Here is a 25,095-nt window from a genome sequence, read left to right on the forward strand (position 1 = left end):
TCAATGTTGGTTTTGGGTCTTTTTTTTCCCCCCGTCCCGTGTTTTTTGGGGGTGTTTGGGCGAATTTTAGGCGTGGAAACGTGAGAAAACCAAATCGGGGCCGCGCAGCGAGGCGGGTGCGGGTTTAGGCTGAGCTTTGCGGCTGCGGGGAAAGAGGAAGAGGGTGAGCGATGAAGATGTGGCCGGACTGGGAGGGGTCCAGCCAGGGCTTTAATTTCAAAGCAAAAACCAGCACCGGGAGAAGGGGCGGGGGGGGATTAGGGGTGGTGATGCCTTCGGGGGTGGGGGGGGGGGGGGCAGGGAGGAGATTTAGGGACCGCATTTTGGGCGCAGACGGGTCAGAAGTGTCGCTGGCTGCTTTATCCCCACCGCCACCCCACCCACCCCCCCCAGGATGCTTTTAAGGGAGGGGGACGAGAAGTTTCCAGCGGTTTGCACGGCAAGTCCTTTTACAGCTGCAAACAAAAGGGTTCGTGAGCCCTGGCGTCATGCCCCGCTGCGAGGAGGATTCCTGCCCCGCTCCTATTTTGGGGGGAAAACATTGCCTATTTGTTCAGCCCCGTCCCGGGTCAGCGAGCGAGCGGGCAGTTCGCGGGGGAACGGCGGGGAGCACCGGAGCTGCCCCCCACCCCAAAAAGAACCAAACCCGGGTGCCAGCTGGGCAGCTGGGAGCCCGGCTCTTAATTAAAGCCGTGCTCTTGGGGAGGGAGGCGCGCAGGGAGCTACCTGGGGCCGGTGAAGGCGGCGGTGGGGCCGCCCAGCTGCTCCCAGTGCCGGCCCCGTGTAGCGGGACTGGGGGTGCGGGGGGGGATGCGGGGCAGGACGAGCCGCCTCCGCCAACGGCGGGGAAGGGGCTGAAAGCGAGTCCCGGGCTCGGGCGGGCAGCTAAGGGGGGCATTTATACATATATATATATATATTTTTTTTTTTTTTTTTTTAATCCATGCTGCAGCTCCCGAGCCGGGATCAGCCCCCCCACTCCCCTCCCCACCCCCCCCGGGCCGACCTTACCCCGTTGGGACCCGCACGGATGCTCCGGGCGCGCCCAACTTTCTTAGGGGGAAAAAAAAAAAAAGTAAAACAAAAAAAGCCAAAACCAAAAAAAACCCCCATTTCCTAAACTTTCTCCTCTCTCCTTTCACCCCAATATATTTTCCAACCGGGGGAGGGGGACCCCAGCTTTCCATCAAAAGGAAGCCAAGCCTAGTAATGAATAATAATATCTACAAAAAAAAAAAAAAAAATAAGGCGAGCCCATAGCGCATTGGGAAGCTGCCGCCTCTTATTGGTCCCTCGGCCCCGCCGCGGTACCCCCTTCCCCGGCCGGGAATAAAAGAAAGGAGCCGGAGCCTATCACAGCCCGCTCGGCCTCCCCCGGCCCCAACTTCCCCGCTTTAACAACTTCCAAACGCTCCATCTGACATCCCCCCCCCCTTCTCCTCCCAGCCACCCCCCCATCACGAGCATCCCTTAAGCGACAGGCACCAACCACTTAAAAAAAAAAAAAAAAAAAAAACAACAACAAAATAAGGGGGGAAACTGCCCCCCCCCCCAGCCCTAAGCCCAGCCCAGCACCGAGGCAACTTCGGATGTGTCTGCTGCTCCCGGCAGCCCGGGTTACATTCCTCCGGAGCGCCCGCTCAGGCCGGTTGTGACATAGCCCTAAAACTTTAAGAGGAATTTCTGGTGGGTGATTTCCCCCCCCCTTTTCCCACCCGACCCCCCTTTATTATTATTATTACTATTATTATTTATTATTTTTAATTATTATTCTTTTTTTCCTTGGAGCAAAGATTTCTCCCTTGTTTTGCAGCCGCGGGCTGGAAGAGAGAAGCGCTTCGGCTCCGAGGAGAGGCGGCCCCGCAACCCCCCCCCCCCCCTCCCCGGCTCTCTCGGCTCTCCCGGGGCCAAGGGGTGCCCCCCGGTTTGGACCGGACCCGCTCCGCCGCCCCGAACCCCCACCCCCCGCCCCCCCCCCACCATGGCAGCTCTGCCCGGGACGGTGCCTCGGATGATGCGCCCGGCTCCGGGGCAAAACTACCCTCGCACCGGCTTCCCCCTGGAAGGTAGGTCTGGGAAAGCACCTCTCGGAACCGCTCCCTCCCCCGGCACCTCGGTACAACCGGGGGGGCCGGGCTGGGCTGCTCCGGGTTGGGGGTGCAGCTAAACTTTGCAGCCGGGGGGGTTCCGGCCGGAGCATCCAACTTCTCGCTGGTGTTTAGCTCCTTCCCTGCCCGCTGTCGCGGCTCCGTCCCCGCGAAATTACCGGGTTTTGCCTTTTTTGTGTGTTTGTTTTGTTTTCCCTATTTAAAGTAGTTTCACGCATCCCGCAGATTTTGGGGGGGGCCGGTTCTCCTACTTTGGTTTGGTTTTTAAACCCACAAACGTCCCCACGCTTTAATCGCCCTGAAAAGGTGGGGAAAACCAACCAAATTGATTGGTTTTAACTTTTCTGGGGGAAAAGAAGGGGAAAAACCCCAAGCCGGGGGTATGGGCTGGCTGCGGGCAGCCGAGATGTCCTTGGCCGGGGCTGGCGAGGGGAAAGGGGGGGGACTTTGTAGCTGTCACCTCGCGAAGTGCGGTGACATCCCCACCTCGCAGCGCATCAACTTTCCCCCTCCTCTGCTTTTTCTTTGTGTGACGGGGTTATTATTTCTAGGCACACAGCAAAAAAAAAAAAAGGGGGGGGGGCAAAATTAGAGCGGGGCCCCTCTCCCCGCATTTATTAAACAGGAAAATTTCATCCAGCCCGTGATCAAGTGGGGAAACTCAAAGCTGTGGCAAACCACGCAGGCTGCAAAACATACAAGCTGGGGGGATTTGTTGAAGTGCTTTTCTGTAGCAAATGAAGTAAAACAGACGGCAAGGGAAAGGATCAAAGGATTACAACAATATTTGCACAACATGACTGGGAATAATGAAAAGAGAGAGCGGCCGGCGGTTTTAGTACCTCTTGAATGTAAAATTGGCCACTCGAGTGTTATCTGTCGATAATGATATATCCAGGGAGTGCTGGCCAAGTGACTTGGAATTAGTGGTGCATGATTCTTGTTAAATCGCGAGGCAATTTCTGGAATCGACTTTTCTTTGTATAAAGAGAAAAATCACCCCCCTCGCCTTCCCTGTCCCTCGCCCCCTCCAGCCTTTCCGCAAATTGCCCAGCTGAGTTCTCTCCCCCCCCTTTTTTTTTCTTTCTTTCTTTCTTTCTTTTTTTTTTTTTAATTTCCAGCCTGTGAAATCGTATTAATCTGCAAGATCTACATTGCGAGATATTAAACAAATTGGGGAGGGGGATTAAGGAGCTGCTGGTCCCCCGCGCCGGGCGGGGATGCGCCGGGCGAGGGGCCGGGGAAGCGGCGCGGCCGCGGGGGATCCGCGCTTGCTCCGCACCTTCCCAAACCCTTTAAAACCCCACCAAAAGGAAAATAAAACCCCAACCAAAAAAGCCCCTGGAGGGTATTTAAAGAGGTTATTTCCAAAAGTTTGTTTGAAAGCTCCGTAATGTGAAGCAGCGTGCTTTTGGGAGGGGGGGACGGGGAAGTTTTGGGGGGCTTTGCCATGCGGTTTTAAATCTTCCCTTATTTAAAACGTCGGGTATGATTTAAAACATAGGTGTGAAATGCCAAAAATAGAGAGAGGGACACACAACCATAGCGGCCACCTCGGGGAGCGGGGTGACGGCGTGCGGGTCGTGGGCACTTTTATTTTTAAATAAATGAGCACACGGTCATTATTCTTTTCCCTCTATCTGCGAAAAGTTTCCCCGTGACGGGGAGAGAAACACCGAGGGCAGGGGATGGGCGAGGGGTTTCTCCCGTCTTCTGAAAATTCGCATACCGGGAGAGAAGCCGAGGGTGCGGGGAGGCATGCACCCCGGTTTGCTGGGTTTTTCCTTCTTTTCACTTTTTTCCCCCCGTGTTGTTGGTTGGTTTTTTGTTTGGTTTGGGTTTATTCTTTCTTTCCCCTTGCTCTCCAGTTTCCACCCCGCTGGGCCAGGGCAGGGTGAACCAGCTCGGAGGGGTGTTCATCAACGGTCGCCCACTGCCCAACCACATCCGGCATAAGATCGTGGAGATGGCTCACCACGGGATCCGGCCCTGCGTGATCTCCCGGCAATTGCGGGTCTCCCACGGCTGCGTCTCCAAAATCCTCTGCAGGTACCAGGAGACGGGCTCCATCCGCCCCGGAGCCATCGGAGGCAGCAAGCCCAGGGTGAGTGCAATGGGGGGGGCCGAGCTAAACAGCCCTCCTTATGTTAAAAAAAAAAAAAAAAAAAAATTAAGATTTCTTCGGAGGGTATAAGGCTTTTTTCAGGTGGACACACAGCAAAAGGGGGGAGGAGGGGAAGGGGCTTTATTAAAGCTGCAGTTTGCAGGCTCAGATGGGTAGAAATCGGTGCAGAGTTGAAGGCTATGAATAAATTAAAGTGATTTTTTTTTTTTTTTTTCCCCCGTGTGCAACAAGTGGCGAGCGTTCAAGCATTTGCTTCGGCCCCGGTGTGTGGGGAGGAGGCAAGCCGGGGTGTTTCGGGGAATAATAAATCATGGGGTGTATATAACCCCCCCCCAAAAAGCATTCCCTGCACCCCCGTCCTGTCTCCTTCCCCCCTGGGGCTCAGGATAAGCCCGTCTCCTTGGCCCCTAGAGACTCTGCTTTTAGGGTGGCCAACATTTGGGACGGGGGGCCTTTCCTCAGCTTTATTTTCCTCCTTTTCCCCCTTCAAATCCCTATTCTTAGCCCCAAAACCAGCAGCCAGGGTGAGGAGGATTGAACTGAGCTGAACAGCTTCTCTTTTCAATTAAAAGCGCTTTTTTCTCTCCCCTTCCCTCTCTCTGCACACGCGGGCACGCACCGGTGTCCCTTGATCACAAAAGCAGGTTGCGACTCCCGACGTGGAGAAGAAAATCGAGGAATACAAACGGGAAAACCCCGGGATGTTTAGCTGGGAGATCCGAGACAGGCTCCTGAAGGACGGGCACTGCGACCGGAGCACCGTGCCCTCAGGTGAGAAGGCAGCTTGGCAAGAAGGACACCCCGATACCCACAGGAAGATGAAGGGCAACCACTATCGCCACCAAAAATATTTCCAGGGGCTACAAACATCCTCTTGGCCTTTGCTTTGATGGGGGGGGAAATCACCCCAAGCAAACCCACAGCAGCAAATAAACACCAGGCGAGGGGGGGTGTGCCCTGGCCGCTGCGGTCTGCTGGAAAAACAAACACAAACAAACCAATTTTCCCAACTTATGCCAATTCCCTTGAAAGCAGGGGGGCTCCCGGCGTGGAGGGAGCATGCACGGGGACAGACCCCAACAAACCCACGGTTAAAGGGGACCCCGGTTGTCTGTAGGGACTTGCTTGCTCATCGGGGGCTGCAGAGCAGCGTTTCCATCAGCCAGGGATGCCCATCGCCTGTGGAAAGCGACCCTGCACCCCAATTTTGGGTCTGCAGGGATGTGTGAGCTTTATGGGCCCGGCTGAGAGTTTCCCTCTGTTTTGGGGGGCTGAGCCTTCTCTGCAGGGCACATCTCCCCCAGAGCAGGACAGGGCCCAGGTCTGAATCTGTGCTGTGGGGTCCCATTTGGGGCTGGGGTGAAAGCTGGGTATTGGGGGGCCTTTTTCCTGTTACAAAGCAGGTGATAACCCTGGGGGTGCGCGACCCGGGGTGCTGCAGCAGCTGTGATGCTCTGTGTGCGCACAATCGGGTGCTGCTCGTGCCGGGTGTCTCGGGGCACAGTGATGAGCGCGTCCAACTTTGGGCGTCCGGCTCGGTGCGATGACGGGGGTGAACCCAGGGGCGTTTCGGAGGGCACGGAGGACTGGGCAGGTGCATACCCCTGGGAAAAGGGGGTGCAGGTGCCCTTCGTGTGTGTGCAAGGCCTCCTGCCCAAGTCATGCAGCCCCGGCTTGGGTTTTCCTGGCCGGCTCCCACCTTGCCTTCCCAGGCAGCTTATACTTGCCTTTTTGTCTTTGACTGTCTGAGGTTTAGTGAGTTCGATTAGCCGTGTGCTACGCATCAAATTCGGGAAGAAAGAGGAAGAGGAGGACTGCGACAAGAAGGAGGAAGACGGGGAGAAGAAGGCCAAGCACAGTATAGACGGCATCCTGGGCGACAAAGGTAAAGGCGGCCGTGCGTGCCCCGGGGCTGTGCTGGAGGGGCCATTTGGGAGAGAGGACCTGTCCCTCCCTGCCAAGAATAAGACAGGGGATGGCTCCAGAGCCTCTCGCGTTTGTCCTTTCCGAAAATGACTGGTGGCAGCGTCGAGGATGTGATGCAGGGCCCTGGGAGGGGAAGGTGGTACCCAGCCCTCGGGCTGAGGATGCTTTCCCAGGAGGAAGAGTTGTTGGCGTTTTGCTCTGGATCAATTATTTATAAAGGGGGAAAGGAGATGGCTGGGGGGGAGGCATCTCTGATTCCTACATGAATTTGTTCAACAGCTTTCTCTCCTGCTCTCTAAGTGGTCCCCTGAAACTCTGGCTGACAGTTGACCGATTTGGCCAATCAATATCAATTAGAGAAGCCGGGATCGGCGCCGCGCTGGGGCTGCCGCAGAGCCACCGGTGCCGAGGGGAGACGGGAGGTCCTCGGATCGGAGGAAACGGGGGGTTCTGCACCCCTAAATAAAATCAGGGAAAATAAATCTGACATTTCTGATGAAGGGCTTGAGGCCAGGCTGGTGGCGGGGGAGAGCAGGGGGCCCTGTTATCACCTCCCACCGCTGGCGCTTTCCTCTCGTGGGAGGAAAAATTAAACTTTTTAAAGCTCCTGTGCTGTAAATGTGGGGTGGGGGACGAGGCATGGTCGGAGCCGGCCACTGCAGCGCTTGTAATTTTATTTTTTGCAAACTCGGTGGGGGTGATGATTCCCCTTTTCCCACCCCCAAAAAAGGGGGAAAGATGGCATTTTTAGGGGGCATAATTGAGGTTTATCAATGAGGGCGTTCGCAAAGACGGGGAAGTTTTGAGCAACGGGAGGGAGGAGCTGCTGTGTCGGTTTAGGCAGAAAATGATCTCCTTGTGTCGCAGAGCTCAGCGTTTTTTTGGGGGGGAAACAGCAATCATACAAGCCTTGGGGATGGGCTTCAGGAAATTGGGGGTTGCTATTTTTCTCCAAAATTGATGGCAAAATGGCGATGGCCCAGGCCTCTCAGGGTTGAGTCAGTCGGAGTTTTGGGGGGTTTGTGATATCGTTGGTGTCGGGCCAAGAGGGAGCGGGGTGAGAGTTATTTTCTGTATGGAGAGGGTCCCCAATCCGGGTGTGGGGAGCGGGGGGGAATCGCTTACAAAGTTTCTCACCAGCTACAAAGTTTTCCCCATTTTGGGACAATGCAGGTGAGTGGGGAAATCATGAAGCGGGGGGAATTTGGGGCAGAAAAAAAGCTTCTCCGTGTCACCATCAAACGTTCCTGGGAGTTTTAAATGAAGGTGCACAAAAAGGGGTTTCTTTAAGGATCCGATCCTGGGGTTTGTTTTGTTGGGTTTTTTTTTTCCCAAACTTGAAGATGAACTTCACTTACAAAGACCTTCAAGTCTATTGAAGCTTTATAAGCAAAAGATTCCTGACCACAAAAGCAAACAGTAGAAGAAGAAGGAAAAAAAAAAAAAAAGAAAAAGAAAAAGGAGAAAAAAAGGAAGGGGGGGGGGAAAGGGGGAAAAACCCTAGGCTGCCTTAAAAATGGAGTAAAGGGATGGGGGAGGGAGGGCTTGTCTATTCTCATTCAAAATTCTGCAAGGAGGAGAAAAAGTTTGGACAAAGGGCCAAGGAAGGGAAGAAAGGGAGATAAATTATTCAAAACTCCCTGCTGTTAGATAGTTTTGTAATATTATAGGACCGTCTGTTGGAAAAAGGATAGCCGTTGGACGGTGCAAAATGTTGCTTGTGATTTGGAAACAGGCGATGCTCATTTGCAAATCGGGGCTATTGTGGCCGCGAAAAGCTCCCCCCCTCACTTTGGGGGGGTTAAATTTTATTGGGGGGGGGGAGCTTTTGGGTTTTAAGATTTATTTTATTTGAGCCTCGTCGCTTGAAAAAAAATATGATTTTTAAACTGCGGATTTCCCCCCCCCCGCCTTGTCCGTGCGTATTTCCCCCATCACCAGCCCCAAAATCAGAGCTGGAAGCTTTTTCTTCCTTAATAATATGCAGAAGTGCGTGTCAATAAGCAAAACAAAACGCTCTCCTCTTCCTTCATGGGTAATATCGCGGACAAATAAAACACGAGCCCCCATTTCTTTATGAAACCAGCCCGGTTTGAATCGAGTGCTAATTTGGGCAAATTCCTGAGGCCGGAGCCCGCGGAGCTCCGCGTTACTCCCAGCCGCAGGCTCCGCTCCCTGTCCCTTCCCTGCAGAGAAATCCCGATTTATCAGTAATTTGGGAGTCGGTTGGGTTTTTTTCCTCCCCCGCAATCGCGCCCTGACTCCGTAGATTTGCGGAGAAATCCCCCCAAAAGGCTTTAATTTGGGGCTTGGGGAGGGGGGAAGCATCAGCCGCAGCGGGCTGGGTCCGAGCGCTGCCGCGATCGCCACCCGCTCGAGCGCAATTAAAAAATAATCATTAAAAAAAAAAAAAGTACTGCCGTCAATGTATATTTTCACGTCTGGAAAAGTTTTAATGGCCCCAATTAAGGTAATTGATGATTCGACTTGTAAAAAACATTCCGAGGCGGTGAGCGTGCGCTGTTTATTTTTCCTTTTATTTTTTGCTCGGAAATAATATTACTCTTTAGAGATCTCCCCCCCCCACGCCCCCAGCAATTTTCCTGGGAGGTTTGCAAGAAAAATAAAAATACTAAAGCACTCCCGCCACTTGTTCTCCAGCTCTGCTTTTACTGCGTGGGTGTGGGGGTTTGGGTGGGTTTGTTGTTTTTTTTTTTTAAGGCATTTTTATTCTTATTGCGGATGGGGGGGGAACTTTGTTTTGGCCTTTTTCCTCTTGACAAACGCCTTTGCTCCATTTGCGGGTTCTCCTTGCGGGGAGCCGGAGGAAGACAGCCCTAAATGCTCTCTCTTTTTAAGTGTTAAAGAAAGCTTCCACCCTGCGCCTGTTTCTTTCTATCGTCTGCTTGGCATTTAATAATGTTAAGACTTATTAGAGCTGGTAATGAAAACTGTGGCTGTTGAATAGGGAGCTGTGTTGGAGAAGGGTGTAATAGCTCCAAGGCATGCTAAGAAATGTATTTATCCCCAATCAGTACTCACTCTCTGAGTTCCCAGCACAAACGTTAAGTTGAAGGGTTTTAAGGCAGATTAAATTGAGCCTTTATTTCTTTGCACTTTCATCTTTAAACGGCTCACTCCAGCTAGCCCTGGGCATATATTCATGAGGCTTCACTTTATTTTTTTATTTTATTTTATTTTATTTTTTTATCCTTGTTAAGACCGAGTTATTATTATTTGGGGTTGTTGTTATTTATTATGACTGGTGGGGTTTATTAGGGAGAGTCACGCGTGGGTGATGCGCTGCTCTCCCGCACATCCGAGGGGCTCGGTGGGGATGGGGGGGGTCATTTGGGCAACCCCACATCTCGGGGGGTGCTGGGGAAGGTGCTCTGCGTTTCAAGCGGGAGGAGCAGGGCGGGGGTATTAATTGCAAGCAGGCGCGGGGGAAAGGGGGGGCCGGGGGGGGGTTCGGGGAAGGCGAGCTGCCTGCACTGGGGGAGGGGGAAGGTCAGCGGGTCCCCCCCGTGCCCCCCTTGGCGTGTCACCCCACGGCCAGGGGTGGGGGCAGCCGGTCCTGCCCCTGCCCCGCTCCGGGATGCAGGGCAGGATGCTCAGGGCTCGGGCGCTGCTCGCAGGCAGCGGGGGGACCCAGCGGGTTGTACCCGGGGTGAAAACACAGGTTTTTATTTTTCTTTTAATTAATTTTCTCCCCTGTTTTATTTCTCTGAACTCCGCTTTATCGCACGGAGTTTCTTCCACCGGTCACCGCTCGATTTTTCTGTCGATCTCCGCCCCGTGGCAGCGTGGAAATATTGCGCGGGACGGGGAAACCCGGGTGTGAAAGCCGGGGGGGGGTAGCAGAGGGGTTCATTCTGGGGGGGGGGACACACACGTCCAGGTGTGCAAAGCACTTGGGGGATGTTGGGGGGGATAACTCGGGGGGGATAACGATTTCATCTGGTAGCAGTCTCGTGTGGGGGTTTGGGGGGGCTGGAGGCGGTTCGGCCCGGGTGTACAAGGTCCTGCCCAATTTAATTAGGCTCGGGGGAGGGAAGGGAGAGGGAGAAAGAAGGGGGACCTCCCCCCCTTGCTTCCACACCTGGAAAGGGGCTTTGTTTCCTGGGGTGGGGGGGGAGAGGGGATACGGAGTCAATTTATCAGCAAACAATCTGCATCGATTTAAAACCAACAAGCGCTCTCTCTGTAAATGTATGTTTAGAAGGGAGGGGGGGGAATAGACACTTCATCAAATCAAGGGATTACGAAAGGTTGGCAATCTAATCAAACAGAGACCAGGCGGGATTTGTGAGTGTTGCGAGTGGGATCAGCTCTAATAATGGGGGGCAGGAAAGAGATAGGGTAGTGTCAAGCAATTCATTGGCTTTAGGCTGAGTTATTCTGTGCATATTTCAGGGAGAGAGAGGAGGGAAAAGGAGAGGAGAGAAAAAAAAAAAGGCAGGGAGAGGGAGAAGGAAGGGGGGGCTGGATGCGAGCACACAGGGAGCTTACATGTCACAAAAAAAGCTGAGACAAATGAGGTACAACAATAAACACAGATAACAATTACAAAGGCAAACAGTGGCTTTTGGGAACAAGTAGCTGCAGAACCTGGTCTACATAAACAAAGTAGGCAAATGTTTGCAAGATAAACTCCTTCCTAAATCAAGTGTGACGGGAAGGAGAGAAGAGAGGAGGAGAGATAAGGTTGGAAGGGGGAATAAACGAGTATAATCTAATACAAGACGTCTTAAAAAACAAACTTAAGACAAGGATGCGGGGAGAGAGGTTCAATTATACAGTAGGGAGTGAAATAATATAAGGGAGATGTTTGTGATCCAGGGGTTGTTTGGGTTTTTTCTTTTCCTACATCATCCCCCTCCTTCTTTCGGGGAGAAGAATAGGTTCAATCCTAGACCGGGGAAAATAGAAGGCAAATATGGGCGTCAGGAGCGCGGGCTGGCAGGTGGGGTGCCCGGGGTCCAGCTCGGAAGGGGCAGGAAAAACATTCGAGACGTTATAATCTGTAATGTGAAGGTGGATGGCAGATCGGAGTGCCCCGGGAGGCTGGGCGGCAGGGCTCTGGCCGTGCCGGGAGATGGGTGCCGGCAGAGGAGAGGCAGGCAGCCGTGCGGTCTATTTCTCATCCCAGGGTTCGCCCGTGACTGGGGTGGGAGAGAGGAGGCAGGGAGGGAGCGAAGCGGCAGGAAGGCTGCAGGGGAAGCGTGGGACCCAGGTGTGTGCAGGGGTTGTTCGGAAACAAACGGATCCCCCCCCCCAAAACCACCGCTCTTAACCCCCAAATAATTTAAAGAAGTAGTTTAAGGCTGTGTTGGGGCTTATTCTCTTTTAGAGAGACATGTATATATGGATGTCTCCAAATGAGAATTGTATATAAGAGGGGAGAGACGTGTCTGCAGTGTGGTTAAAGGAATTAGATATTTACCAGTTTGAAATAAGCCTGGTTATAAAAAAAGGGAGAGAGAGAGAGACACTGAAAAGATGAGACGGGAGAACACTTCAAACGAATTCATCATCTGGAGTGGTGAAGGGGAGATTTAGAGACAGTATTGGGAAGTTATTTAGATATTAATAACATATTTTCCTGAGGCGTCAGGAGTGCCTCCATACGCACTTTTTTCTCGCAGCTATTTGGCTGGGTGAAATATGGGAGACCCAAATGTTGGGAAGAGATAACACAATCAGCCTAGCCCTGGTCCTGTGACTGCATCATAGCATTAAACCCGGATTAACCTCCCCTTTCTCCCCCTCCCCCTCTCCCAGTTCCCCCCCCCCCAGCCCCCCCGAGAAGCTTTCCAAATTTTTCAGGGGAATTTACATGGCAGGATTTTAAAGCACATATAACACTAGCCTTAAAGCTGTAAGGTACTTACTCGAGCATTAGGGTAAGGCGGGGGGAGGGGGGGGGGAGTATCTTTCTGAAAATTACGTTTGCTACAAAAGAAATAAGCAAATAAGGGACCCTCTTAAGACCTGAGCTTTGGAGATATTATATATTTATAGAGACTATTCTTAAAAAAAAAAAAAAAGCCCATTTCAATCAGCTGCCACATTACTCTTCTCTCCACCACTGGGGTTTGCCTTTTTTTTTTTTAATTTAATCTGAACTTCACTCTGATTTGGGCTCTGTTTCTTTTTGGGGGGCGAGGAGATGCTGGGGGGGGGGATACCAGGCCGGGAAGCAGCAGAGGGCTCCGAGCCAGGGGGGGACGGGGAGGGGGAACCCCCGCGTCCCCCGGCCGGGCACCGCTTGCCCTCCCAGGAGCGTTGAGGGTGCAGGTGGAGCAACCGGAGCCCTCGGGGTTGGGTTTGGGGGGGCTCCTTGTCCCCTCCTCCCCAGGAAAAAAAAGAAATTCGGGAGTTGGGAAGCGCAGGTGCAGCTCGGGGAGGGAGGAGAGGTTGGGATGGGGATACCGCCTTGCCGGCGGGCCCGGGGGTGGGGGGGTTGCTGCATCACCCCCCGTCTGCCGGCATCTCCCCCTCCCCAAAAACCCCCTCCTCCTTCCCGGCTCATCCCGACCCGAGGATGGGACTCGCTCGGGAGGGCTCGCCTGCGCCCTCGCACTTTGCATGATCTTGCCACAAAAGAAATTAGATGTCAGCTAATGCCTGTTTATAAAGACATTTGTCATCCGGAGTTGGGGAGAAGTGGGGAAGAGATGAGGAGGTGCGGGGGAGGGCGAGAACCAGCATCGGAGCTTTTTTTTTTTTAAGGCAGAGTATGAAGGTGCAAGTGGTGATGATGACGATATTTTGGGGGCACGGTCCGGGACTGACCCCTGCACTTGAACGGACCTCAGGGCTGTCGGAAGGGAGAGGGAGGGTTGCATCTCCTTGGAGGGGGATTGCATCTCCTTGGAGGGGCTGGGAAGGGGAGAGGGAGGGGGAAAAAAAAAAAAAGAAAAAGAAAAAGTAGGTGAGGAAAAGTAGAGGCAGCTTGAGGAAATTGAGAAGCTTATAGTCTTTGATCCTTGGATGCTTTTCCTTATCAGAAACATTTGTGGTGACACCGGTACAAAGGAAGTTCATCATATTACAGACTGCCAGGGCTGCTTGCAGGAATCACTGTCTATTAATTAGCAGGCGCTCTGTCTTGTGGGACATACTAGATCTGAGGCTACATATTACTTGCTTGGATGGCTCTGGGTCCTGTGATGAATCGTTGTAAAGGGCCGTTGCTGTTTATAGGCTCTGCAGGGATAGCCAAGGCAGGGGGAGGCGGGGAGGGCCCTCGGCTCATTCATGAAATATATCTATATCTATCAATCTATAGCTGGAGATGGGGAGGGAGAGGGGAAGGGGGTCGCTCATTCATGAAGTCTGGAGCTGGGGAGACATCTTAGCTCATCCATCTTGTGCGCGGCTGCGGTCCGGCCGGGCCGCGCAGCCCGGGGGCTCCTGGAGGGTTCCGGGCTTGAGTGGAGGAAGAGGAGGAAAAGTGCTTGTTTAGAGTTAAAAATATATTAACAAATCACTAAAGAAGACTAGCCAAGTCTCCTTGGAGAGAGGGCAAGTGAGGCGAGGAGGTCGCGCTGGAAATGGAGGGTTTCCCTCCCCTCAACAGCATCCCACCCGAGGATGCTCCCCTCGCACCTCCACCTGCCACCGTGGAAAAAAAAAAAAAAAAGCCCTTTTTTGGGGGGAAAAAAGCTGGGTTCAAAGAGGGGACTGCCTTTCCTATGGCTGCCGGACCCCGCTGCCCTGCCCCGCCGGAGGTGGGCTGGGGGGACGCGGGGAGGGCACGGAGGGGTGCCCCGCAGCCCCACGGAGGGGTGCCCCGCAGCCCCGAGGGAGGTTTCGGGGGGCTCGGCGGAGGAAGGGAGAGCGCAAACTCTTTTTACACCCGCTCTCCCCTTCAAGTTGGCTGTCCCCTGCCCCCGGGCTCGCTCGCTCTCCCTGGAAGAGGGAGGAAAAACCCTTCTTGGTTTTCACTCTTCTCTTGTTGGGGTTGGGTGGGTTTTTTTTTTTTTTTTTTTTGTGTTGCTGTTGCTAAAATTGGAAGGCAGCACTCTGCCTGACCCTGGGGAGCGGGGCTGAGGGCAGGGCTGCCGGCGGGGCTCCCTCCCGGCGAGGTGCGGGCGGGCGGGGGGGCACAGCCGGCAGCCTCCAGCCTTCACTGCCGCCTTTGTCCGGAGACCCTAAAGCCCGCGGATCAAAGTGACCTGGTGGCATCTTTAAAGGGGGGGGGGGGGAGGGGGGGGCGAAGCCAGTTATGAACTGCTGTCCCCAAACCCGGGGTATGGGGGGGGGGGTCCGAAAAAAAATGTTATTTTGCTGTTTTCGAAAGGAATTTCCATTCCGTTCCTGCCATTTCCATTTGCGTCCAAATCTGGAGTGGAGGGGAAAGTCCGGAGCGACGGCAATGCTGTAATTTTTTTTTTTTTTCCCATTCCCATTATGGGGACGAATTGATTTGCATTTTTATTGGGAATTAAAGGAGAGGGAGGAAAGTTGACTCGACAGGATTGCTCAACGAGAAGCTGCTTGTGAGCAACTCCCAAGTGGAGTTAAAAATACTGGGGTGATTTTCACCTTGCCTAAAGTTAGAAGAAGGGTCCTTAAATCGTCCGTGGAACTTCCCACTGTTAAACAACTTCGCAAAGATATTTTCTGTTGTTGTTGGGTTTTTTTCCTTGTGAAAAATCAATCCAAGCAGAGCCTCGCCTTGCGCTTTAATAAAGATCCACCGGCTGCATTATTTTGCATTTTTAAATGTAGAAACGTCTTTAGAAGGAGAGGGTGAAGGTACAAAGGACACTTCGATGTCGAGGGATATTCAGGGGACAGTCATGTTTAAATTCGCTACAATTGTCTCCGGCACATTTGATTGCTCGGAAAAAGAAAGAAACACTGACATGAATAGGAATGGGGGCTGGGGGGGCCGGGATTAATAGCCCCCAACCTTTGTATGGTGTAAATTATCCAAGCGAGGGCAGATAGCCGGAGCTGCTGGTGATTTTAAAGGACTATATACATATGCCCACGTATAGACGCGCGTACTTAGTAAAAAGCTGGCGTTTTCCAGAGGGATTCGTTATTTCTGGGCAGTAACTTAATTCTTTGTAAATTCTTTCCCCACTTCTCGAGAAGATGCCTGTTTGATGCTAAATAGCAGCAAATTGAGCTATTTGAAGCTTTTTTATTTTTTTTTTTTAATTTTGAGAATGTGAATATTTGGGTTGTACCTTGTTGCCCTGTCTCTTTTTCCTGGAGTTTTCCCCTTAATCTCCTTCCAGCCACAAACCCTCCCTTGTGCATGCGGCTGAATATGCTCGCAGCGGGTAAGCTGCAATTTCCATTCCTGAAACTCCAGCAAAAGGAGGAGAAAAGTTTGGGGGCTTTAACAAATGTGGGGTTTTTAAACAAACAAACAAAATAACTCGGTTCTTACCACCCCCTAGTCACTGGAGGGGGGGGTGTAAAGAGGGAGAGACCGTACAGCCCCAGATTAAGACGCATCTAAAGGACGAGGGGATCCAAGACATTTAAATCTAAGTGATGTTTGGGGGAAAATAATACATATATATATATATAAAAATGTCAAAATCTCCGTGCTTCTCAAGGGAAAGTGCTTAAAGGTTAATAGTGCAGAGGTGGACAATCTTCCCCATTTCTGCTTGGCAAGAGCGTCTTAGCAAATCTCTGTCAAGGAGAAAAATAGGGTGGTGGTCGTGATCAATTGCTAAAGGATAAAATAACTTCAGCGCAGAAGGCTGGCTGGGTTTAGAGTTCAGTTGCAAAGAGTCAAGTGTTCCCCGCGGAGAAAAAAATATCTCCGTCACCCCCCCCCCCCCGGCAGCGCAAAGCGCAGGAGGGAAACCCAAATATTGTAATTATTTTTCCCCTGCGAGGCGGGCAGGGAAGGGAAAAAGCGGAGCCGAACCCCCCGCGCCCTCGCTCCTCTCCCGGCTGCTGTGACTTCGTGACTTTTCTCTCCGATTTTAAACTTTACCCAGGCTGAATTTGATCTTTTTAACTCTTTTGCCCCCCGCTCTCTCCCCCCTCCTTTTCTGACGGTATTTTTTTCTCACTCTGTTTTCTCCCCTTAACCTCCTCTTTTTTTTGTCCGCCTTTCATTTGAAGCGAGGCTTTACAGCTTGCTACACTTTCTAAGTGCATCAATAGCCACTTTAGAAATACAAACAACTTTTAAAGATAAAATAACCAAACCAGAATGGGACTTTCAATGGGGGAATAGTTGTTGTCCTTTACCATGGAGTGTGCAGCCGCCTCTGCCTAATCCAGCTTTCATTTTCACCGACAAATGCCAAGAATCTATATCTGTCTCCCAACCCCTCGGGAGCTTGATTACACGACAAAAGGCTGCCATTATCCGCAGGAGAAAACAGGGAGGGGACACGGGGGCTCGGGCCTCTGAGGATGAGGGCATCTCCAAACTATTGACTTAGTGGATGAAGTCAAGAGCAAACACGCTGAGATCTAAAGGGGGGGAAGGCTCTGGCGGAGGGGGGGGGATGCTCAGGGAAGGAGCGGAGGAAAAGCAGCAGCAGCAGCAAGTCCTTGAAAGTAGAGCGGAATGGGAAGCAGAGAGTTTGGGGGGAATTAATCCCACTGTGGAAAGGTTTTTCTCCCTCCCCACGCAAGAGCAGGTTGATCGGGGAAAGCTCCCACTCGCTCTCCCACCCCCTGTTATTTTTTTTTTTTCCCCCGTGTGTCTTCCCTCGTGGTGAGATTTATTTTTTAAAGCTCTTCTCCACCTTCCCCGCGGGGAATTTGGGTCTCTCCTCCCGCTGACCGAGGAAAAAAAAGAGGAAAAACCCAAACCCCGCTTCTTGGGGACACGGCCGGGATGGTGCGGGGGTCCCACGCATCCGCCCCGGGATGGTCGCAGCATCTCTCCCCAAGCTGGTGGTACCCCCAAGATAGTCTCCCCCCAAAGTTTGGGGAGCACAGGGCATGGGGAAATCCCCCCCGCTGCCCCTTGCAGCACGGAGACGGGGCAAAAGCCCGGCGGCCGGACCCCGGTTTTCTCCCCAAACTGGGAATAAACCGGGTCAAGGTCTCGGCTGCGCCTTTGCCCACGGAGCCACGCTTGCTCCCCGGGCTCGGCCCCGCAAGAAGGGCTGCGACTTAGGGGCTGCGAGGGATGGGGAGGGGGGGAACCTGCCTGCGAACCCCCCGCGGGTCTGGCAGGGGGGAGAAGTCACCCCACGCCGCTGCTTTTCAGGTTGAACTGGCTGCGTCGTGCATGACTGCCTCATTAGCCACTGCTGAGCCGGGATTTGCGGTCCAGGCTCATCCCGGCCCGTCGTGGACAAAAGTTATTTCAGCCCTATCTGTAATTTATCTGGGTCACCTAGGGAGAAATCCGCCGGGTACGGAAAGTCCTAGAAGCGGTACCAAAGGAGTCCCACCGCCCTTAATTACTCTTTAATCAACCTAACGCAGTGGTCCCTTTAAAGAGCTGCTTTTGGTGCAAGAGCTGCGTTTAAGCATCTGCTTCCCGGCCGAGGCTGGGGAGCCAAAAACCTGCTCCGGCTGAAGGGATTTAAAGGTGCGGAGCGTGTGTTTCGGGCTGGCCCGGCGAGCATCCCTTTTGCTGTAATCACTAAAGTAGTAAACAAAGGGAGAGGGTGGCGGGGAGGTGGGAAGAACCTGGAGGATCCGATTTAAACTACAAAGGCACAAAAGGAGTCTAAATTCATCTCTTGAGCGAAATTCATCTTTGCGGGGAGCGCAGGGGAGAGCGGGCTGGGTTTGCAGCCCATCTCCGGGCTCCTAGGCTGGGCTTCTCCTCCTTGCAACAAGCCCCGCCGGAGAGTTTATTTTCTTCCCCCCCCCCGTGATATATAGAAAAAGGCGGGGAACCTGCTGTTCGCAGCGGGATCCTGACCTAGGACCGGGGCGGCGAGGTTTCCTCGCCGAAATTTTGCTTTGCTTTGGGAAAGCCGCACGGCATCCCCCGGCTTTGCGGTCCTACGGACAGTTCACTGCCTGGCAGGGAAAGAGCAGCTGCTGTGAGAGAGAATAAGTATGAGAAGAAAGAAAAAAAAAATCCTCGTAATCTTGGGACGTATATAATCTCCGTCTCCCTGAATCCCAAAAGGCAGCGGGCCCGTCTCTCTGATTTATTTTTACGCTAGCCTAGTTTGCATCCCAAAGAAGTAAACTGCTATTTTTAACCACTGGTTTAAAGCTTAATTAAAAGCCCCTAAACTGATTGTTTTGAAAATTGATTTAGAGGAATTGCCCCAGGGCTGAGACGCTATCTAAGCCAAGTTGCAGTCCCAGAGCTCGCAGGGCTGTCGGAATCGTTAACCCCGAAGAGGCAGGAGCCGCCGGGTGGGGATGAGACCCGGGCCAGCGGGGTCCCTGCACCCTCTGGAAAGAAAGGTCCTTTGTTAGGCCCGGCTGCTGGCTTGCTTGGGTGGATCTCCGCTGCTTTCCTGGAGTTATCAGGTTTAATTGAATTAAGGGAAGCTCGGAGATGCTTGTGACACCGGGATGGCAGAGCTTTTCCTTTCATCTGCACATCTTGGGGACCGGAGCCCCTCCGGGGGGGTCTCGCCGGGCTACGGGAGGGTGGACGCAGGAGAGAGGGGCCACGCCATCTCCAAAGCTGGGCTGTGCTACGGGGGGACAGGTTTTTTGGGGCCCAGACCCCTTTCTCCCCCAGCCAGCCTCCTTTTTCCCAGCCCTCCCCGCCCGCAGAGCCCGGGATGCTGCCGCTTGTAATGATCTTCAATCGCTTCCCCGGGAGAAGGGGCTTTACCTGCTTAGGGGGTGAAAGGAAAGTTGGTTTGAAGGCTTTTTTGGGGGGGGGGGATGGGAAGGGAAGTGGCATTTCAGCTCCGTAATTAGATGTAAACAAGAATAGAGACGGGGCTCCATGGTCAGACAACTTGATTGTTAAGGGATTAACACCTAAGTAAACCAATAAAGGCTCCGCGTTGCTGGCGAGAGGGCTGCGGGCCAGGCAGGGGCTGTGTAAGACTATCAAGGCCTAATGGCCCCCCCGGCAGAGCCAGGGCAGCATGTTAATAAACCCCCGAGAAAAGGGAGGTTTATTCCCGGCCTGGACACGTGTGGGGCCACCCCAGCAATTTTAGGAGCCCGGTTTTTAAGGTTCTTGGCAAAGGTTTGAGTTGTTGGTGCTGTTTCTGCTGCCTGGGAAGCGAGGGGCCGTTCCCTGCTCTCCTTCGGGATGCCTCAAGGTAGGCACCCCTCATTACCCGGCGCCCATCATTACCCGGCCCCCATCGCCCTATTTATTAGGGAAATAAATGAGTTGGCAGGGGGGCTCCTACCCACCCGTCTGGGGCAGAGCCCTCCCGTGTATGTAAGTAGGACGGTTTCTTTTGTACAAGGGAAACTGCAGGTTCCTTCAACCCTTTCGTTTCTCCATCCCTTCTTAATAATAGCTTAAAAAAAAAAGAATCCTTCAGAGCCAGCTCGAGCAAAACCCTCCTGGGCGTAGCTCTCCAGGTTTGCCTCCAACTGGGCTTTTGTGGTCATTTCTTCTCCTCCCCGCTCGCCCTGGGTTGGTATTCCCCCTCCCTCCCCTCCAGCCCCGGCCAGACTTTGAGCGGATGGAGGAGTTTAACCTTTGGAAAAAAATCAGGTCTGGCCTTAAGTGATGTGGTGGTACCTGTAAGCCTGATTTCCATGGCTTTCTGCCGGCGTGGATTTGGGATTGAGAGGTACCTGAAAGGCTCAGCCTGAGTTCAATAACTTGGGTCTGTTTTGTTTTCCTCCATCTCCCCAGCTTCCAGTGGTCTCTTTACTCCGCTGGCAAGGCTAATATCGGAGCACTCTAGGGTGTGGGTATTTCTTCCTCCTGATTGCAAATAACCGAAAGATTAGCACCAGCAGCTGTTTGGAATTGGAACAATGGAGAGACCTAGGAAGTGGAGAAATTGAAAAAGGAGAACCCCCCTCCTAATCACCCAGCTCAAAGTTCACCAAGTCAGACTGCATGACTTAACGTGACCTCCACCTCGGCTTCACAGGGCTGTTTGCTTATATGAAGGCTGGGGGGAGGCAAAAGAGAGAGGGAAGGGGGGGAGAGCGGGGCGTTTAATGAAATTTCCGATCGAAATGCGCCGTTATTGCGCGCCTGGACGGGCCGGGTTGCTCTCGGTCCTTGCCCCGTAGGGCGGGTTTAGGGGGTTCCCTACCCCCCTCCCCGGGGGGGAATGAGCCCCCTCTGTCCTCTTCAGGGGACAGCCCCGAGGCTCGCCCCCTCCCCGGGGGGCCCGATCCTCCATCCCGGGCAAGCCGGGGTCCGTCCCTGCAAGAGGCGCCGGGGACGGGCTGCCCTCCCCCGGCAGTGACATCCCGGGCGGGGGGGTCCGCGGTGGGGCTGGGGTCCCCGCTGTGGGGCGGGGGGATCGGGTTCACACAGCAGCCCGGCCCTGCGCTGGCTGGTGAAGTGTGAGAGCGGCTGAGCTGTCAGGAGGGGTTTGAATGGGATCTCCTAATGGATTTGACTCGGAAATCTCGACTTGACCAGTTTTTTCCTCTTTAAAACAAACTCATTAAACTTGTCAACACTCATTAGGGCCTTAAAACGCTGAACTGGAGTCACTGGGGAGAGCGGTTGGTGGGGGGCTGCCTCGGGAAGGAGAGCCGGGGAGGGGGGCAGCCGAGCATCGCCTCCGCGCCGGGCTGCAGCCGGGCTCCCTCGGCTTTACGGGGCGGGAGAAAGGGGCTGCCAGGAAAATAAACGCCTTAAAAGAGAAATCAAGGGAGGAGAGAGGGAGCCGGCACGGGGAGGGGGCTGTGCCTTAGAAATAGGGGCATCTCCGCACCCCCCCCCCCCCGCCTCCGGGCTCGGCTACAAAGGAGGCGCCGGGGAAGGGGAGGGCTCCGGAGGGGCCGGGCCGGGCCAGCGACTTCGGTTTGGGGACATTCCCTGTGATTTGAGAGTGCGGGGGGGGAAATCTATCTGCTGGGCTGTGATTTCTGCAATTGCCGGGGGAAGGGGGAATGGGGGGGAAGGGAGGGGGAAAGGTTAGAGCCAGCTTTCAGCCCTAAATCCCCTGGAAATGAGCCTGGGCTCTGAAATTCCTTCCCAATCCCCCTACCCACAATATTTTGAGAGCTGTAAAATTAGTCGGAGGTCGTCTTAATTCTGTCGGCAGGACGAAAATTGCTTTCGGGGGGGGGGCAATTAAATGTTGTGCATTTCTCCGTGTCTTTTGAATAGAGGTTTTGTTTGAGGTTGATTCAGATTTTTTTTTTTTAAAGGGTTTATTCTGATGCTTTTCAAGCCTCGGTTCCCCTTTAAGGGGAAAAAAACCCACCCCCACCCCTATTAAAAAAAAAAAAAACCCTTCGAGACCTTCTGTTATTCCCCTCTCTGAGAATGAGAACATCAGCTATTCAAGCGTATTGATGAACTCCCCCAAAAAGTTTATTAAGAGAAGCGAAAACAAAAGGACTAAAGGCCGCAGGCAACTGGACAGACAGTTTATAAACTAAGGTCCCATTGTCCCCCTGAGGCAGATGCATGAATACCTCTGAATGGGTCCCTTTGGAGTGACAAGATCAAGCCAGACAACAGCATGTTAAAAGGAAGGAGCGCTGTTTCTCTTTCTCCAACCCAAAGATCTGCTCCCCCTACTCCTCCTGCATTAATGTACATCTGCAGGGGGAGGAATAAATAGCTCCTTAGGATCTGCGGCCTTCGGGGGTTTTATTCTTCCACCCCCAGCACTGGCTCTTTGCACCATATGCTGCAGATCAGCCCTCCTTTCTCCGCAGCCTCCAGCCAGGCAGTCGCCTAAAATGATCCCCAGCAATCGCAAACTTTCTGCCCTCTCTCTCTTCCCCCCCTCCTCTTTCCTTCCCCCTGCCGCTGTTAAAATCGCGATTTACGGCCTGCTTGTCTAGGGGATCCCTCGTGGTCAATTAGGTTTGCACAGAGCAATTTAACTAATAGGCTTTGATGGATTTATTTTATTTTTTATTTTTTTTTTCCCCTTTCCCCGGGATACCGGCCTTGCGCTGTCAGGATGCAGTGGTGGGGAGAAATGCCCTGAGCATCCCGCAGAGAGGGGCAGGCGATGGCAAACCTGGCAATGGGTGCCCGGAAAAGTCCCTAAATTAATGCCCAAACCTGCTGCTGCGGGTCCCCTCATTTTCACCAGCCGCTCCGGGCTCCAGACTCTGTGTCACGGCCAGAGGAGACAGGGTCGAGCAGTGTTTGGGTAAATTTGGGTAATATTGAGCAGCTTTGGTTTCTCCCATAAAACTGCAATGAGCTGCACGGGCGCCCAGTTCCCCCCTTCGCGTCTTTCAGACATTTTCCACCTTCTCTAAGGTTAATTCAGAAAAGTTTTTAAAAGCCTTGGAAGGGGAGAGGGGGTATTAATGTGTGTTTGCAGTTGACTCTGTTTTAGCTTTACGAACTCAGGGTATTTTGTTGCTTGGATGGTGGAAAAAAATAGGGGAAGAGTGAGTTTTCCATCGCTTTGGCCCTCAAAGTAACTTCTAGAGGTGCAGACCACAACAAATAGCCCAGGCAGGGTGTACACCTGAACACAGAGATTTTCCAGCACACCCAAATGCCTCGGTCCTCGACTTCACATCCCAGCCCTGGGTGTTTGTGGGTCCCCTCCGTCCCCGTTGTCACGTCGAGGGGATCCCTCCAAGGTGGGAGCATCTCGGCCCAGCTGCCGCAGCGGCTGCGAGGGTGTTTTGGGGGCTGATAACTCGCATGATGGATCGGTCTAGCGGGTCTCTGGTGCTGGCAGAGCCTGTTTGCGCACTCCTTAACGAGAGACAGCTCCGAGCGCTGGGTTGGGAGGTCAAGCGATGATAATAATAATAAAATTACCCCCCTTTCCCCAGCCTCACCTTCCCCTCTGCAGCGGAAGAGTTGCTATTTCATGGCTGGCTAAAGCCAAACTTCCCTCAAGGGGGTTATGCGACTTATGACCCTCCTAACCTGTACTTAGTGCTCTCCAAAGGAGACGTGCTCTTGGAAAGGTGACCTGAATGGAGACGGAGCCACAAGGGCAAAACCAATCTATTTAAAAAAACCCCCCAAAACAGCAACAGGGAGGAGAAGAAACACTGAGCAAAAGGAAAAAAAAAATAACAACCAAAGCAGAAGTGTTTCCCAATTAGGGAAATACCGGCTTAATTAGCTAGGGCAATAGTTTGCAGGGAACTGTAGGAACCCGATGTGGGGCTTTGGTGACAGTCCTGCTGTTTAAGTCTTCGCAAACCCACGGAGGACGCTAGCATTAGACGAGCATCCCCATCTTCAGCTGCGGTTTAGTGGCGGTGATGCTTTCCACAGAGGGACGGTGCATACGCATGCACACAGCAACAGCATCTTACTGCCTCAGACCAGCTCCAGAATAAACTGACGCATGTGCCCAATCCCAAGCCCTGGTTGTAGGGATTATTTTCAGAGAAACTTCACAATTTGGTCCCATGCTAGAAGTAATCAGGCCTCTGACCTTTCAAGCAAACGCATCCGTGTTTGATTTTATTGATACGAGTAAATGGACCTACTGATGGGGCCAGGTTTTTGCAGGACAGGGGAGCCTTTGCAGCTCCTCGAGTGCTGGGATATTTTTATTATTTCCCTTTGGGGTTTCCATAAGGTACATTTGCCTGAAAGCATCGCAAAGGGGGCTGGGGAGAGGAAAAAAAGAAACAGATGAGGAGCTGACGTGATGAAAGACCAACAGATTTTGGGTCATTCCTGTTCCCATAGTGGCTCCCTGAGGCATTTCAAAGGCAAAAAAGAAATGGGAAAACACGAACACATAATCAAACCAAGGAGCCAGTTAACCAGGCCAATACCCGCAATCCCAAAGTCCCATTTAGCTGCTCGCAGGATTATCACTTGTTGCCAATTCAAAACCAGCAGGTGTTGTCAGCTATTTATGATCACTGTTATTTATACAGTGCCACTGGTGTGCCTGGCGCTCGGCAGCCACGTACAGATGAGAGCCAACCTCTCCCCTGAGAAGATACCAAACTAAATTAGACTTAACACAGCGGCAGACGTTAATACAGAGCATATGGGGATGAGGGGAAAAAGAGAGGTTCAAATCCACAAAGATCGTGCAATCTCCAGGCATTAAATCCCGCACCCGTCGGCTTGTTAGTTCCCGTTTTACAGGAAAAGCAAAAGAAATAGATCCGTGTTTACGCACGGGGAGCCTGCGGCATGAGGGTAGGGACCGAGGTAGGGCATCACGCCTTGCTTTGCGGATGGGATGGATGAATATTATTTGCTTTATGGGCCGGGACTGAGATTTGCAGCCGCTGCAGTAGGCGGTGTACGGATGCACAGCCAGAGCCAGCTTGCGGTGTAGAAAAGAGCCAGGGGATAACCGAAGTGAAGCAGCTTGCCCAGGTTCGCATGGCGTATCAGCAGCAAAGCCAAGACTAGAACCTTGTGTAAAAATTACTAAGCAGAGCCCCATCCACAGCCTTTTTTCTTCAAAACCTGGTGGGTTTATGCAGGAAAATTCCCATGGTATCTGCAGGAGTTTTACCCAAAGATTGAATATGGACCTGGAGATTTGGCTTTTTTTTTTTTCTTTAGAGGCAAATCAGCTCACAGAGCAAACAACTAGACGCTACTTGGAAATAAAACACATTTCCAGCTTAGGCCTGCAAAGGCTTACGTTTGTGGGCGACTTTATCCAAATGAGTCATCCCATCCCATGTCTGTGAGAGGATTCCCCGTGTAAGCAAAATTGACCAATACGACATTTATAGGGATTGGGCCAGGCACCGGTAAGAAGCATTCCCCAGCTGAAGGAGGCTGCGCGGGGAAAGAAATCAGCTCGGCAAAACTTAAACAGCCTCCTCCTGTCTTAGGCTTGAAAGACGAGAGTCATGGACCGAGGAACTGGTCGCCACTTAGCTGGCGGTGGTGTAAAATGCAAAGTGACCCCCCGTAGTTGTCTGAAGAAGGCTGGACCC

The 25,095-nt window shown here is 52.8% G+C and overlaps 1 protein-coding gene across 3 annotated transcripts in view; it reads left to right on the plus strand.

Annotated features, from left to right (window-relative positions):
• The first annotated feature begins 1,981 nt into the window (after positions 1–1,981).
• The window catches only part of PAX7 (paired box 7), a 101,296-nt gene continuing 78,182 nt past the window's right edge, over positions 1,982–25,095 (plus strand). For 2 of the 3 annotated variants that reach the window (XM_075520269.1, XM_075520270.1), the window contains exons 1-4: positions 1,982–2,066; positions 3,977–4,212; positions 4,875–5,004; positions 5,990–6,118. In XM_075520269.1, the coding sequence (XP_075376384.1) occupies positions 1,982–2,066; positions 3,977–4,212; positions 4,875–5,004; positions 5,990–6,118 (580 nt within the window). Of the gene's footprint in view, positions 2,067–3,976; positions 4,213–4,874; positions 5,005–5,983; positions 6,119–25,095 lie in introns of all 3 variants that reach the window. The other variant, XM_075520271.1, reaches the window with a different exon arrangement.

This window comes from Mycteria americana, chromosome 18 (assembly GCF_035582795.1).
Source record: "Mycteria americana isolate JAX WOST 10 ecotype Jacksonville Zoo and Gardens chromosome 18, USCA_MyAme_1.0, whole genome shotgun sequence".
Lineage (NCBI taxonomy): Eukaryota > Metazoa > Chordata > Aves > Ciconiiformes > Ciconiidae > Mycteria > Mycteria americana.